General features: G+C 39.6%; 1 protein-coding gene across 1 annotated transcript; it reads right to left on the bottom strand.

The window, feature by feature from the left end:
• Window positions 1-3,152: 3,152 nt before the first annotated feature.
• Window positions 3,153-8,642, bottom strand: FGG (fibrinogen gamma chain). Its single transcript, XM_009974496.3, has 10 exons — window positions 8,398-8,642; window positions 8,262-8,306; window positions 7,646-7,829; window positions 7,445-7,538; window positions 6,349-6,479; window positions 5,580-5,713; window positions 5,253-5,437; window positions 4,248-4,525; window positions 3,735-3,904; window positions 3,153-3,383 (listed from the first exon to the last, which is right to left on the bottom strand). The coding sequence occupies exons 1-10, from the start codon at window positions 8,470-8,472 to the stop codon at window positions 3,369-3,371; spliced, it is 1,311 nt and encodes a 436-aa protein (XP_009972798.2). The 5' UTR covers window positions 8,473-8,642; the 3' UTR covers window positions 3,153-3,368.
• Between the last annotated feature and the right edge of the window lie 6,038 nt (window positions 8,643-14,680).

Genomic DNA, 14,680 nt, shown 5'->3' with positions numbered 1-14,680 from the left:
AAACATTAGGTAAGCTAAGAAAGGCTTCCTGCTTCGTGTGGATTGATGGAGTATCTCCTCAGGCTTTCCAGTTGAGGGCTGAATCTGTGCCTGACCTTCAGCCTGTACATTTGCTTTCATGTTGCAATCATCCAGTCACTTCTCCCTGTGTTTGTTTGAAAGGCTAAAGGCCAAGAGCTAGATAAACTTAGGATTTAACTTTAATTCATGATCAAAGGACAGAAGTGCAGTTCACTACTTCAGCTGCCCTGCTCTTGGCAGGTTGCCACAGTAATAGTCGGGGACTCTGGGGTCTAACTCTGGTTCGTGTGCCCTAGATGTGATCCAGCCCTTGTTAGCCCAGCACTGCCCCTGTCTCCTATCCTACCACCAGACCCCAATACCATTTTCCAAGCAGTGCCTTCTCCTCCTCTTACCTGCTCATTCATGTCCCTCCTCCAGATACCTTGTCTTAGACTCCATTCTCCTTCAGCCCCAGTTCTCAGCTCCACTTTCTCTTCATATGCTCCTCAGACTATTTAACTCTTGAATTTGTTACTAACCAGTTCCAGCATCTGGTCCCACATTTTTCCCATGCAATGTCCCAGGGACTGAGACCCAATAAGTCCTCCAGTCCATCCACCTTATTTGCTTCTTTCTACCTCTATCCATTCCTCCTCTACATAATTTTTTTTTTTTTTCTTGCTTTGGCATGAGTATGCAAAAGAGAAAGTATTTCTGTTCCCAAGTCGTCTGTTTTGTGCTACAATGGTCTTTGGAGTGACTGCAAGCACAAGGTATGAAAGAAAGGCAAACTCGCTGTAGCCACCAAATCCTATAACGAACGTTTATAAACTCAGAGGGGCACAGGCTTGCTTAAATACAGATGACTTTCACTATAGCCTATGGTCTGAGGGTCATGTACAATAAAGATTTTCTAAATCAAAAATTATTTAGAAAAGATAAATATGACCTCTCAGTATACAAAATAGAGACATTAAGTTAAATTGCAGTGTATTTGCTTGCAAAAAGTAATACCAAGAGTATTATGTTCTCTCTAAGAGTCAGAAGAAATAGATCGTTTCAGGCCCTGTTCTGAGAGTCAGAGGGTTGGGAACAGTAGAAAGCAGCTCCAAAAGGCACAAGTTTTGCCAGTTTTCTTTTGGGGCCAAAGGAGTATCGCTGTGGGCTTGGGTCCTGCAGACTCCTTGATGAACTTTGGCATAGGGCTCCTTTGAAAGATCAGGCTTCTTGGATTCAATAGCTCTGACCCTCCTGACCATTGCAGCAGATGGTCCTCTCCAAAGAGGTTAAACTTATTTGTGAAAACTTAGGACACAAATCAACAAATCAACTGAGATAATAAGCCAATCTTTGTTCTGGTTAGAAACCCATAAAATGCGAGCTCACACCTGTGAAATGTATTTAGTTACAGCAGACAGTCATCAAATAAATCGTTGTGGCCAAAAGCTAAACTGGGAGAGGTACAGTTCAGACCTAGCAGTGTGGACACAGAAGTCAAAGTGACAGAGGGGAAAGGGATATTTTTTAATTCAGTGTTACAAATATATAAAGAATAACAACCTTGAAGTCATGTCATAGGTGGGGTAGACTGAAAACAGAAAGTGGAAGGGACTTGTCCAGTGCCACTCAAGTGGCTGTTTGCAGAACCGGGATCATACTGAGCTTGCCAACCCCCAGCTCACATCCTTCCCCCAGGCCTCTCTAAACATACTGCTTCAGCCACAAGGAACCAGGGGAGAGGCCTCATGGCTCAAAATGTTCAGAAAAACTGCTTTTCTTGGTGAGGGTGTCAAGGCTGGTGGTGATCCATGCAGCGTGGCAGATTGCATGGGTGCAACAGAGCTGTGCAAATATACCAGTTCAGTGCTGTGGAGTGGTTGTCCCTCATCCCAAACAGTTGTTAACCCCATGCTGACCCTATGCTAACAATGGCTTCTTCTCACCTGCTCCTGAGAAACCTGCCTTCCTTTTAGATTTTGGTCCAAGGGTAAAACCTGAACTAAGTCAAAACAACCTCAGTAAAAATGACAGGGTGACAGCTGCTTATTATTCTATGGAGACTCAGATCCAGGGGAAGAGGCTCAGCAGCAGCCTCACTAGGGACCTGGGCACTGAAACTGGAAAACTGTTGAGGCAGCGTAAACTGCCTTTAAGATCTGTCTTGTCAGTGTAGTGTCTCCCTGTCTTTAAAGTAAAGCATTTGAGTGTGCTACTCAGAAATACCAGGACAACTTCTGGCCTCTCACTAGTAGCTAAAAATAGAGACCAGGAAACAATTCATGTTTCACTTCTTAATGTATCAACCCGAGATAGAGATAAATACAGATATAGATAGGGAGAGAGAGAGAGAGAGAGAAGGATATTCTAGCTCTGAGCGTGTTTTTTGTTGAGCAATTTATCCACAAACCTAATCTGGTTTGCTAGTGCACCCCTCAAATGCACTCATCAGATATTCTGAGTGAGTATATTCAGACAGCATCACAAACCCTTTGCTGTTCTTGATCTGTGCTGTGTGTTTGTTTATGTGGATTACATGCAAAATTATTACCAGATCTAGAAGAAAATGCAAGTAAAATACAAATAATTTCTGCTGCAAATTTTAAAATTTTTTGGTCAGATAATGGCACTAGATACGTTAGATTGATTTTTAAATATTTATAAATAAAAAGGGGGTATTCAGGTGTAATAGTTGTGCCGCATACTACTATGTGCTATATAGCAAATAAAAGTTTTATTCTGAGTAATATTTGAGAAACTTGTTAACATGTATGCTCTGGAGTAAAATATCAGGTTTTGGTCATTGATAGTATACTTCCTAACACATCCGGATTGAAAATGTATTCATTACTGCATGGTAAGTTCAGTTAAGTAACCTTCAGCAATAAACTAGGCTTCTTTCAAGTTGCTATGTACTTTGATCTGTGTCACAAATCAATTTCATCAGAAAACATAATGAAAACTTTTGGAAACAAGCCACATTTTATGGAGAAATAGCTCCAACACTCGCTTCTAAACGAAGAGCAGAAACTACTGGCATGCAGTTCAGGAATGACTGAATCAGACAGGCTTGACCAGAGTAACCTTCCAACCATCATAAAGTTTACTTTGTTTTGTTTGGCCAACAGCAGAGCACAGATAACAAGTTCAGATTTTTTGTACTAATCAAAAATTTATTGAGAATTTGTACAGAAAAAAATAACCATGTACAGAGGTAAGCACTGCTCAGGGAAGAGGCTTGGGCATTTTACAGTCAACAGTGTTGTTTTATAGTCAGAACTGAACTGTGTAATGTTAGGTAAGTTCAGCGTCCAAGAGATAAAAGATTTTTTTTCCCTGTTCAGACCAGTCTTTGTGAAATTGTCCCTTTACGAGTCTCCAACCTGCAACAGAAAAAAAAGAGAGCATTTTAATGTTCTTCTAAAGAAAAAAGTACATAAGGCTATGATGACAGGTTCATAGTGTTCATACATAGTTATACTAGTTGGAAATTAAAAATATAGCATTTAAAATGCATGAAGGTAAGGGATTTTAGCATTTATCTGCTAAAAGAAACAGTAATGTGGAAGGTATGCTAAAATCAAAATACAAATATTTCTGTGACAAAATGGTAAACAAAGCCAACTTCTCTAAGATGCAGTGGGCTGAACACTTGAGCTGTCCATGCTCAATGTTTGAAACTGTAACTATGTCCTGTTGTCATTTCAAATATCTCCTCAGGCCTGTGGTCAAACCTGTTTGGCGCTGCCTAAGTTGTGCTGCTGTCCGTCTATGGACAGTCTGTTGAATGGGATGATTTTCATTGCCGATTTCTTCATGGAGTACCACCGGTCACGCCAGGTTGCCCAGATAATGCCATTGTCATATCCAGATGGACCAGCATCTTTCGATGTGTACACACCATCTAAGAAATATCAGTTGGAACAAACCAGTTAGTTGCTTTCTAAAACAGTTAACGTGCCCATACATTTTTCTGGTGCTAACACCTCTATGGGATCCCTGGGCATGCTGACAGGCCCCATTCACTGCCCTTCTACCCTTAGTTTGCTTCTCGCAGGACTGATTCTCCCACTTTGGGCTGAAGAGCAGCCATAAGTTCCTACTGCTGGTGTTAACCGTTATTGCAGGGAATGGGCTACACCAGCTTTGGGAAATCCCGAGGGCAAAACATACTCAATGAAAGTGACTCATATTTTTGTCACTGAAACATGGTGTCCTGGGTTATAGGTATTTAGAAGATACTTTACCTATATAATATTTGCCATTGAGGTGGCCAGCATGACATCTGTTCATCCACCATCCAGATCCATCTTGCTCAGCACAGTTACCAGCAAAGTTATCATTGTCGTTATCATAGGTACTGAACCGCATGCCATTATGATAGGTGAAGGATTTGTCACTTGGATCATCTCCAAAATCAAAGCCATCAAAGGCATCCCCGGCTTCCCCACCAATAAAGTAGGCATAAGTCAGTCGATACTTGTCTTCTTCACTTCCCACTTTGAATACAGCATAATCAGCAGTGCTGTTAACAAAGCAGAATGGTGAAGATGAGCATGCTGCATTACCAGGACATGCACAAATGAAAAATACATAGGTGTTAAAACTGCAGAAAAGGCATTTATGGCATCCTAGCATTTGAAAAGGAATTAGTTTTGCGTGATCGTGTGCCTGAGTTCAAGGACACATCCAACCAACTTTTGTGCTCCAGTATCAGATGTGTTTTCTGACTACTTGTCCTCAGTGATGCATGAAAGATCTATGTTATATAAACACACATGTATACACATCTCCCAGGTTGATAACGCTGAGGCTTGATTAGGTCATGAGGAAATTCTTGGTGGGAGGAAGGAGGAGATGTCTCAAGAAATAGCAAAGATAGTAAGTCTTCCTGGAGAATGGAATACACAGAAAAGAATAGAATAGAGTAGTTCAGTTGGAAGGGACCTACAATGATCATGTAGTCCATAGGATGCCTAAGATGTGAAGAAACTAGAAGAGAAGAAACAGATTCCTTCTGCCAAATAAACTAGGGCTGCCAGCATGTGGTCTTCAGACACGCACGTGTGCCTGGCAACAAGTCACACATGGTGACTGCTGTCACAGCTGTGAGTTCTGGAGCCAAAGCAGTGTCCTATGAATGTTAGCAGGTCTAAGGGCTCATCATTTTTTCAGAGTGCTGCACAAACTGACGCAGCAGTGGGAGCAGTAGGTATTAAGCTGTCATTTTCAGAAACATCATGAGCAAATACCCTTTTTTGCCACTCCAGTCCTCCAGTTCTATTCGTAAGGTGTAAGGAAGTGTGGACTGCGTAGTTATTAAATGAATCTTTTCATTGCCCAGCCAGAACTCAGTGGTGTCATCCGGAGACAGATGTCCAAATCCTTCCTTGTACTGAACCCAATTTTTTTTGAAGTCCTCACTCCCATCCAGTCTCTGGGAAGGAAAAAAAAAAAAACAAAAAAAAAAAAAAACAAACCCAAAACCTCAGACAAAAAGATATGTATCTTATGTAGTTAAATAAAAGCAGTGCTGATGCAGTAAGCTTGCTGATGGTAATAATACATAAGTGGCATACCCTCTGTAATACTGTCCAGCCGTTGCCAAACGAGTCAATCTCACAGTAGACCAGGAATGACTGCTTGGCTTTTTGAGGCTTTATAAGGTAAAGGCCACTTTGTCTGGCACCTTTATTTGCAATGTCTTGACAATCTGAAGTAAAGATAATTAAACGATCATTATTAATCTAGCTACAGTTCTATCTCCACATTTATTTGATAGTGTAACTTTATTAGTGCAGGAGATACAATTCATCTAAATGTCACTGTTGCAAAGTTAGCTACCTAGTCCCCATACTTTAATGTCATTGCCATAAAAAATCCTACTGAAGGTCACAGGACTTGGGTAGGATGAGGAGGAATTTAGTAAAGTGTAAATATAAAATATAGTCATTGCATGAATTTCTGCGGAACAAAAAAGACACTTTTGGAGCTAATGGAATACTTAACTTTTTTTCAGGTGACTCAGTAGAAATGTCACCTTCTGTTTGTCCTATGTCGATGGAAACTCTACTCATGTCCCTCATGTTTAGCATACATTTTGGGATAATCGTATTTTGGCCCAAAAGGCCAAAGAAGCAAGAGAGACCTCTGCTCCACCTGAATGCCCTGTTTGCAGACTGTCTACCTAGCAATTGTATTGATCCAAGCATTGGTTTCATAACTTGCAATCTTATATATCTTTGCAGAAGTCTATGGCCCGTAAGATTATAACTCACTGCTGTGATGCCAACTGGCGATACTTGTGGCTGAATTAACTGTCCACCCTACAAGAAGCATTTTGCGCACCTCTTCCAGTTGTCTCCTGTATTTCAGCTCTGTCTGTGCATGGCTCCTGACAGTGTGACTCCAGCTGGGCAATCTTCTGTCTCAGCTGTGTGATCCTGTTGCTGTTCAGTATATGTGTATCTGTCAACTGTCTGGACAGAGAAGCATAAAAATGGTTTATTGTTTCAGCTGTTTCTGAATATGTAACACACATTTCCCTGCACACATGCCTCACCCATGTAGCATGCTGCTATATACACCCCTGTAAAAGGGGGTGCCTCTATTAGCACTGATATTTAAAGTTGAGGAAACTAGACAAAATAGGAAAGCACACACTGAACCATATGCAAAACTTAACCTTATGCAAAACTTGACTCTAATCAGCAAAACTCAAACCAGTAATTAATGTATGAATTCAACTCTCTGGAAAGTTCTTTGTTCTCCTGAAATAAATGATAAATTATTCCTCTTTGATTATGGATGCATTTGGAAAACATACATGCTGTAAATAAACTTCTGCAAGTGTCAGAACGCCTAAATCATCTTTGAAATCATGTTATAGACGTGGAGATTCTTCTACATTCGAGTCAAAAAACCTATCCTAAAGATTCAGAAAAGTTAATGATGTTTTCAATTTTATTTTCAGTGTCAATTTACAAAAGACTACCGCTGAGTTTATAGTTACTTATGATTTATATCAATGTAACTGAGATAACTTTCATGGATATATGCAGCAAAACTAGCAAGAGTGAATGATTGTACAAATATTCCACACACACTGCATTAAAGCACAAACTCACATTAATAAAATCTCCAAAGGTCATGAAGAAAATTTTAGGAGTAGCTGGCACAGCGAAAGAAACATAAATAATAATATTGCCAGGCTTTGTGACATTCTTATCTTTCACTTCTTGCACAAATAATGGCTTATGCAGGTGAGCAGAGAATGCAGTATCAGACCGTCATGATCATTCTGTGATCAGATTAGGCAGCTACTAATGACAGCATGGGCACAATGTTCCACATAAGCACAAAAAGCCTTTCTGAGGGAGCTTTAGCTGCACTTAATAAAAGAATAGAAAGAAAACTATTTGGATTGTCAGTAGAAGATACCTACTGTATGATACTTTCATGAGACAAAATAGTGCTTTCATATCTGATAATTTCTTCAATTATTTTCTTGGACTTTTTAGTAAAATCATCAATTGAATCTGTAAAACAGACAAAGGTATAAAGTTATTGCAATTAGGCAAATTAAAACCCAAGAAAACGACATAAATTATATTTTTACCTTGCGTAGTTACTTTTATATACTCACTTGGTAGCGTCTGCTTCTCTGGAGGATAGAGGCTTTGGATGTGTTGAATCAAATGTTCTGTTGTTCCTGTGGAGTTAGTAATTTGCTGCAAAATTCTGTCCATTTCCCGAATTTCACTATCCAAAATGAGATGGTATTTATTAAAGAAATCTGCAATGCCACAGGTTGTTGGGCAGTAGCTACCCTAAAGAGGAAAGAATAATAATTGGCAATGTTTCAGGAGCAAAAAAGGAAGGCAGAGTATTTGGGCAGGGGAACTTTCAGGCACCACTTATACCAACGATTGTGGATAAAAAAGGGCAGGCATTTGCCACTTTGTCTGCTGTATTTGAATTTACAGAAGCAGTTACTTTCAGACCGTGTGCACACATAGCAAGAAAACAGTTCATGCTGTTATTGTAGCAATCTTCTGAATATATGCTTTCATCAACAGTGCCGCCTCCCGTACATTTTTACCAAGTGTATACCACTATTAATAAGTAACAGGTTTAAGCACAATGCATTTAACAAGTATCGAAAATAACAATGAGGATCAAGTGATAGTGGTAGTTAATAATCAGCATAGGAAAGCTTTAATTAGACTCTTAGGATAAAAGAACATTGTTCAGGTACTTACAAATCGTTCATCTAATATGCAGCAGTTTTCTCTGGTAGCAATGTACTGAAGAGAAGAAAGAAGACCGTTTTCAGTGAATTCTCTGTCACAGCGCTTTCCACGCCGATGTGTGTTCTAACACTGTCTCCTCACTTACCGCCATGCTGGTGGAGAAGAGCAGGGAGAGGAGAGGCCCCAGGGGAGCCCAGCTGCGTAACCTCAGCACCATCATGTCTGTCCCAACTGCTCGGTGCCGTCGCGCAGTCAGCAGCCCAAAATGTTCAGGCCAGCGCAGGGCGGCAGCGGTTTAAGGGAGCAGGCTGCAACTGGGGGCGGGCACCGGGAGGTGGCGGGAAGAGGTGGGGTGAGGGTTTGAGGTGGATTCCCAGAATTTGCACACATCTGTTACTCCTCCCATTTTCAGAACCTGCTTCCCACTTGATCTCTGCTCCGGCCAGGAGGTCTCAGGTGGGGCTGGAAGGTGAGACAAGACATGGAGATGCTACTTCTAGTAACATGAACGTAAGGAAATTCACATGTGGCTTTGGGATGGAGCTGGCAGAAGTTTCACTCAAAGAGCACAGTAAAAAGTCACAGTAGCTATCTGAGTTATGCGTAACAACTACCAATAGCCTAACAATAAATACTATTTGGTGGTTACACAGTACTTTCCCACCACAGATCTCAATGGGCTTTGCAAAGAGAATCAAAATAATTTTCCTTATTCTGCAGGTGACAAAACTGAGGCAGAGGAAGGTATCAAGTCATGTTGGGAAGTGTCTTATCTGGAGAAGAAGCCTGTGGTATTTCTCACAGGCAATGAAAGCACGAATCTTCCCTATCCTTCAACTCAAGGAGTCTATTTGAATGACTTTGGTCAAAGCTTCCTTGGTGGGGAACTAATGTTGTCGGTATCTGCCTTGTTCAATACACCTACCAGACCCGTAGACAGCTACAAGACCAACCTCTTCTGCTACGGGCTTTATACCCAGTCAAATGATTTTACGTATGTGCTTCTGCTTGCTCTCTGTATTAATAGCACTGACAGCTTTCTACTCACACCTTGCATGTGATCTTCAGGTTGTGGCTTCTCCAGGGAAAGCCTGCTGGCCACATCTGGTCACATCTGGTCAAACAGGAGGTTTCCACCATGTTTGAGGATCCAGCCACATATTGCCAGAAGGAAATCTGAGCATTTATGATGCTAAAAATCAAATTTATGGGACACTTATGTGAAGCTGAAGCACCGTTCATGGGAGACTCAGCTTTCCAGAAACTGTACTGATGACCAGTGAGTTAGCTGCCAGAAGTTCTTTCCAAAGGACGACCAGTGCTAGAAGTTTGCCCTTCCAAATCTGGCATTCATTGCCTTCAAGAGTCATGTGCTGAACGTGCTTCTGTTGCCCTTACGCATACATTAGGACATGGATCCACCTTTTACATGGTTAGTTCTGTTTCCTAAAGAGAGAAAATAAAGTCAACAAAACTGGGTAAAAGTCTACCTGCTCTTGTGTTTTCTACTGCTGCTTCATTAGTGCTGTTAACACGGACTCAGGAAACTACCAGTGAATCTCCTTGCCACTGCTGCCCACACATTGCTTGAGTGTGTTTTGCTGCTTCACTGGCTGCAGCTTATTTGTTGGGGTGAGAATGAGACGGGGTCCAGACCATCCTGGAGGTACAATTTCAGTGGCTGTGCACCACCAGGATTCCCTTAGATACAATTACATAGTGTGAGTAGGCTGCTGGTATGAACTGTGTAAAATAACTGGCCTGGCTTCAACCACAGATGGGCATGCAGTGTTCATGACATGATAGGTGAACCACATAACACAATCCAGATATCCCTCATCCTTTAACAGAGTAAAGAACTTACCCTTCCCTTTTATCACTAATAGTAGTACATACAGATTTGAAACTCTTTCAGAGTTAACACCTTTAACGGAAAATTATCACTGTAGAGATTTACATTCACAAAGGAATTGATATTAAACATGGTGTTGATGATTACCAAATATCTGTACGCTGCATTTTTAAGTGTTGCCTAGCTGTATTTCTGGTTACAACCTCTTATAGTTCTTAGCAGAAGATGGAAATATTTAAAACTCACAACTTTTTTGTTTGCTCTACTGATTACATGGTCATGATTTAGCCCTGAATAATTAATCCTTTCATATCTTCACTTCCTTTTCTTCTATGGTTTCACCTTAGAAATAAATTATTCCTGCTTTTCATTAAGTTGAAAACATGTATTCTTAGTGAAATGGCTATATAGTATTTTTCCTCCCTCACATCCCATTTTGGCTTGGTTGGTTCTGGCTGCAAAATAGCTGACCCATTTACCAAACAAATGTGCTAGAGACCTAGTTGTACCCTGAGACATGTCCAACATCATTTTACTGTGCTGAGGACAGTTTTTTCTTTCCAGTAAGTCTATTTGCTGATTTGGCAACAAATGAGGAACGATTCGTGTAGCACAGGCAGAAGAAAGAGTTCTCAAAGTCAGTTTACTTTTTAATTGCAATTTATTTTTCAGTAGATAGTCAAGGTGAATCCTTATTTGTTTAAAAGAGCTTTCTTCAACTCCATTTTGATTAGTATTTTTGTCAAACAGCCACTGGGAGACTATCCAACACCTTCCCATTATTCATAGTAAATCTTCCCTCAGAAAAACAAATCAGAAGAAATGTGCTTGTGTTTGTAAATTAGTTCCTGAATACCAGAGTATTCTTATGGCTCTCTTGGAAAAACAACTGTTTTTTAAACTTACGACTCATACTTGCATGTGTTAAGAAACTAACTTGAAGAATCAGTCTATACCATTTCAGAAATGCTAGAGTGATCCTTCTTAACAATTCCAATGGTGTTTTGTTATTAACAGAAAGTGTTCAGTGTACTTGTGTTGAACTTGAGATTTTTTTTTTGATACTTCAGAAGTTGATTTTCTTATGTAAAAATAAATACCAAAAGTAAATGTGGAAAACCCCAAAAAAGTAAATATTGAATAAATCGCCTACTTTACTTTGTTTTGTAACTCATCTTTCTCTTTCTCTTTCAATATTCAAAACTTGGGCAAAAGGTAAATGGCAACGTTTTTGCCAATCCAATAGTCCACCCTGTGCAACAGTCTTCTTCCTCACCCTTCCTGAAGTGAAATGCCTGGAGGATTTGTGAGTCAGCAAAATCAGTTCTCAATTGCTCTGCATGGGAGAGGCTTTTGTTTCTTGTCACTTATGAAACCAGGACAGACATTCACTATGCTTCAGGCTGTAAATTGTTCTGTTTCTGAGGAAAAGTATGGAATGTATGTATTTCTTATCAGCTACGGCTTTCCATTTTGGAAAGAATTCATGGGATATTTTGCTGCGTGCACACTGTGAATACAGAAGAGATCCTTTCACCTCCTTTAGAATGTAGTCTTAACTAATGATGGGACATTATATTGTGTTAAATCTAAGCAGGGAAACTACACTTATGTATACTCCCATAAGTACACTGATGTGTACTGCATCAGTATAGCACCGATGACTGCTATAAGTAAATTGGCTTGTGACTCATGTTCTGTTGGTCATTTTTTCCAGCATTTTTTCTACAGAATACAGCAATGTAAAAGACACTCTGATTTCTGCAAAGAATAACCAAGGGTTAGGGTTTTTCTTTTTAATGTAGCTAATGCATCACTTTTAAAATATTGTTCTTATTTTGACTTCAAATATTATTACACACATCTTTTCAAAAGTATTTAACACCTAAAAAGGCCAAAAATCAGAACACCTCATCATTAAAGTACTTCTGAAAATACCTCATGTCCATAAGAATGATGGTTTGATAGTCTTAATGAGCTATTCTCTTATTTTTAAGAAATCCTGTAGTGTGTCTGTTCAGTGTTTACTTATTTTCATACATTAAACTTTATTTAAATAAAATTAATTATTTAAACTTTACTCAAGTCTTAAGAAATTAAGAGAGAACATACCTCTAAAACCAACAGAAATGGAATATAAAGGAACAAAATCAATATAGTTTAGAAGATGAGACATTTTATTGCTTTGTCACAGCTGACGTTTTTGAGTCCCATGCTAAAAATCTAAACATGCTAAAAATCTACTATAATACTGCAAACCCCCAAACCATGTGTTGGGATCGGTTAAACGTCATTATTGAGCTTTGAGTTATTTGTGCCTTATATAGGGGTATTAGATGCAACACGGCAAATTCTCTTCCTTTACTGATTTACAGAGATCATTTTCAACTGTTGATTCACTTAGGAAAGGTTGGTTTTCCGACTGCCTGCAAAAGAGAGATTGCAGTGTATGCTTTACCTTGAGGGCAAGAGCAGTGAACTACATTTGTTAAACAAAGAGATGCACTTATTTGTGGGAATAAGTAATAAATTCAAATATTTGCTGAATATTTTGTAATTAGTTGAGAGGACAGAGCCTCAATAAACTAAACAGAGCCTACTCAATAAACTAAAATATTTGCTGGTATTTGCTGATACTATTGGTTAGGACAGGAACTTATTTACAGTGATATTAAAGGAAACACAGGAAAAATGTAATGTATTTCACAATAAAACCCAGGTCTGTGAAACATTTTGCCTGTACTTTTTTAAGCAATCAGAGGAAGCCTGACTGTCAGAAAAAATCCTAGAAAAATAATGGAACATGTACTTGCTTTGAAAAAATGTACTCTGCATTGTCCTCCTTGACTTCCAAGATTAGCTCTGAATGCTGTTAACTCAGGATGATGGTAGTAGAAGAATGAATTTCACATTTCCTTTATACATCTTCTGTGCTCCATGGTGGTGCACCAATCTGTTTACAGGAAGGGAAGCGCAGGCCTACATTTGAAAAATTAATGGCACTAGCAAAATAACAGTAAATCTAAGTATTTAGGGTGACTGAAAGAAACCAAATCTCAGACCGACCAACATGTGAACCATGAGTAAGAAAAAAAAATTATATTCTTTTATTTTTCTACTCTGTAACCTCTTTCTTTCTCCAGCATAAAAATTAACACCAGAAGACTTTTCCCCCCTTCCTTCTCACAACTTGAGAGGAATTAAAAATCTGGTTTACTCTTAAGAGCCAATGGATGTGGATTTGTGCCACGCGACAGAATTATGGTGTCTATTATTGTTGACCTGTATCCCCTATCTAGGCCACAAATGGAGTCAAGTTTTCTACTAGCGACTCCATGTATTAATTTCACATAGACTTGTTACTGACTGTAGCTTCTTCTGGGCTTCACTAGTAACCACACAGTGCCACCTGATGTCCTCAAAGAGAAATAAACTGCTTCTATAATCTCTTAAATCACATAAAGGACAACATCTCAAAATTACAACTTGACCATCATAGAACATTGCTTCCCAAGCCTACCTGGAAAACAGCCTCTAAATAACATGCCTCTGTTTTCATCAAAACAATCCTAACCTCAAAGATGCAAGAATGGGCTCTGAACTAATCATTACTGCAACGCTGTCCTAGTATCTTACACATGTTGGATATTAATCCTATCACACATGTAAACATCCATATGCAAATTTGTTAAACTTATATTCACGTTCCATAAGAGCTTTACAGTGGTTTCTGACAAAGTGGGATCCAGCCCATCACAGAACCATGAGCAGTTGCTGCCAAAATCCATGCTATGAAAATATTTGAAAGAAGTTAAAAGAACAAAGCACTTTCTAGATTCCAAGACTGTTCTACGAATGTTCGCACGTGCACGTGAAGATTTCTGTATCAATATGGACGAAATGCATTTGTTCACCCCAGGCAAAATGCAGACATTTGCACCTCTGGGTAGTGCAGACAGCACAGGGGATGCTGGCAGGAGTAGGTGACACTTTTTGGGCCGGGGATCGTTTCTCATGCGAGGCGAGTGTGAACGGTGGTGAAACACAGCCATCTGCTGGCCTCGGGCTCGCTTTGTTTGAGCAGCCTTGTCTTTTCATGTCAGAAATTCAGTTTTGCAGCATGAAATCTTGGCCCAACCCATTTCAGCGGGAGTTTTACTTAAATTCATGGGTTATAAACGATTATGTTTGCTAGTGACTGACAATTATTTTGGATACGTTTAAGCATAGAAGTGAGTGAGGGCTGCAGGATGTTGATTATGGAGTCTCAGCCAAGTTAAACTGCATTTGAATTTCACCATGGGATGTGAGACTTGCTGAGGATTAGCCACCTTTGCTGCTACGTTACAGTATGCTGGAATCTTACATATTGCAATGCACATGGAAGGCACTTGAAAATTTAACTACAGAAAGCGTTTGTTTTTATGGCTATACTGATAGCTGTGTATGTTGTACCACACAGTGCTCCTTCTAGTTCTTGATTCAAAATTTACTTTAAGGAGCGACAATAAATACACATTGGTACATTTAGGACAAAGCTATCTGGAGTCAGCTAAGTATACATAACATGTGGGGT

The sequence above is a fragment of the Tyto alba genome, unplaced genomic scaffold (assembly GCF_018691265.1).
Source record: "Tyto alba isolate M040663 unplaced genomic scaffold, T.alba_DEE_v4.0 Super-Scaffold_6, whole genome shotgun sequence".
In the NCBI taxonomy this organism is placed as follows: Eukaryota; Metazoa; Chordata; class Aves; order Strigiformes; family Tytonidae; genus Tyto; species Tyto alba.
This window is presented reverse-complemented; position numbering and strand designations above follow the sequence as displayed.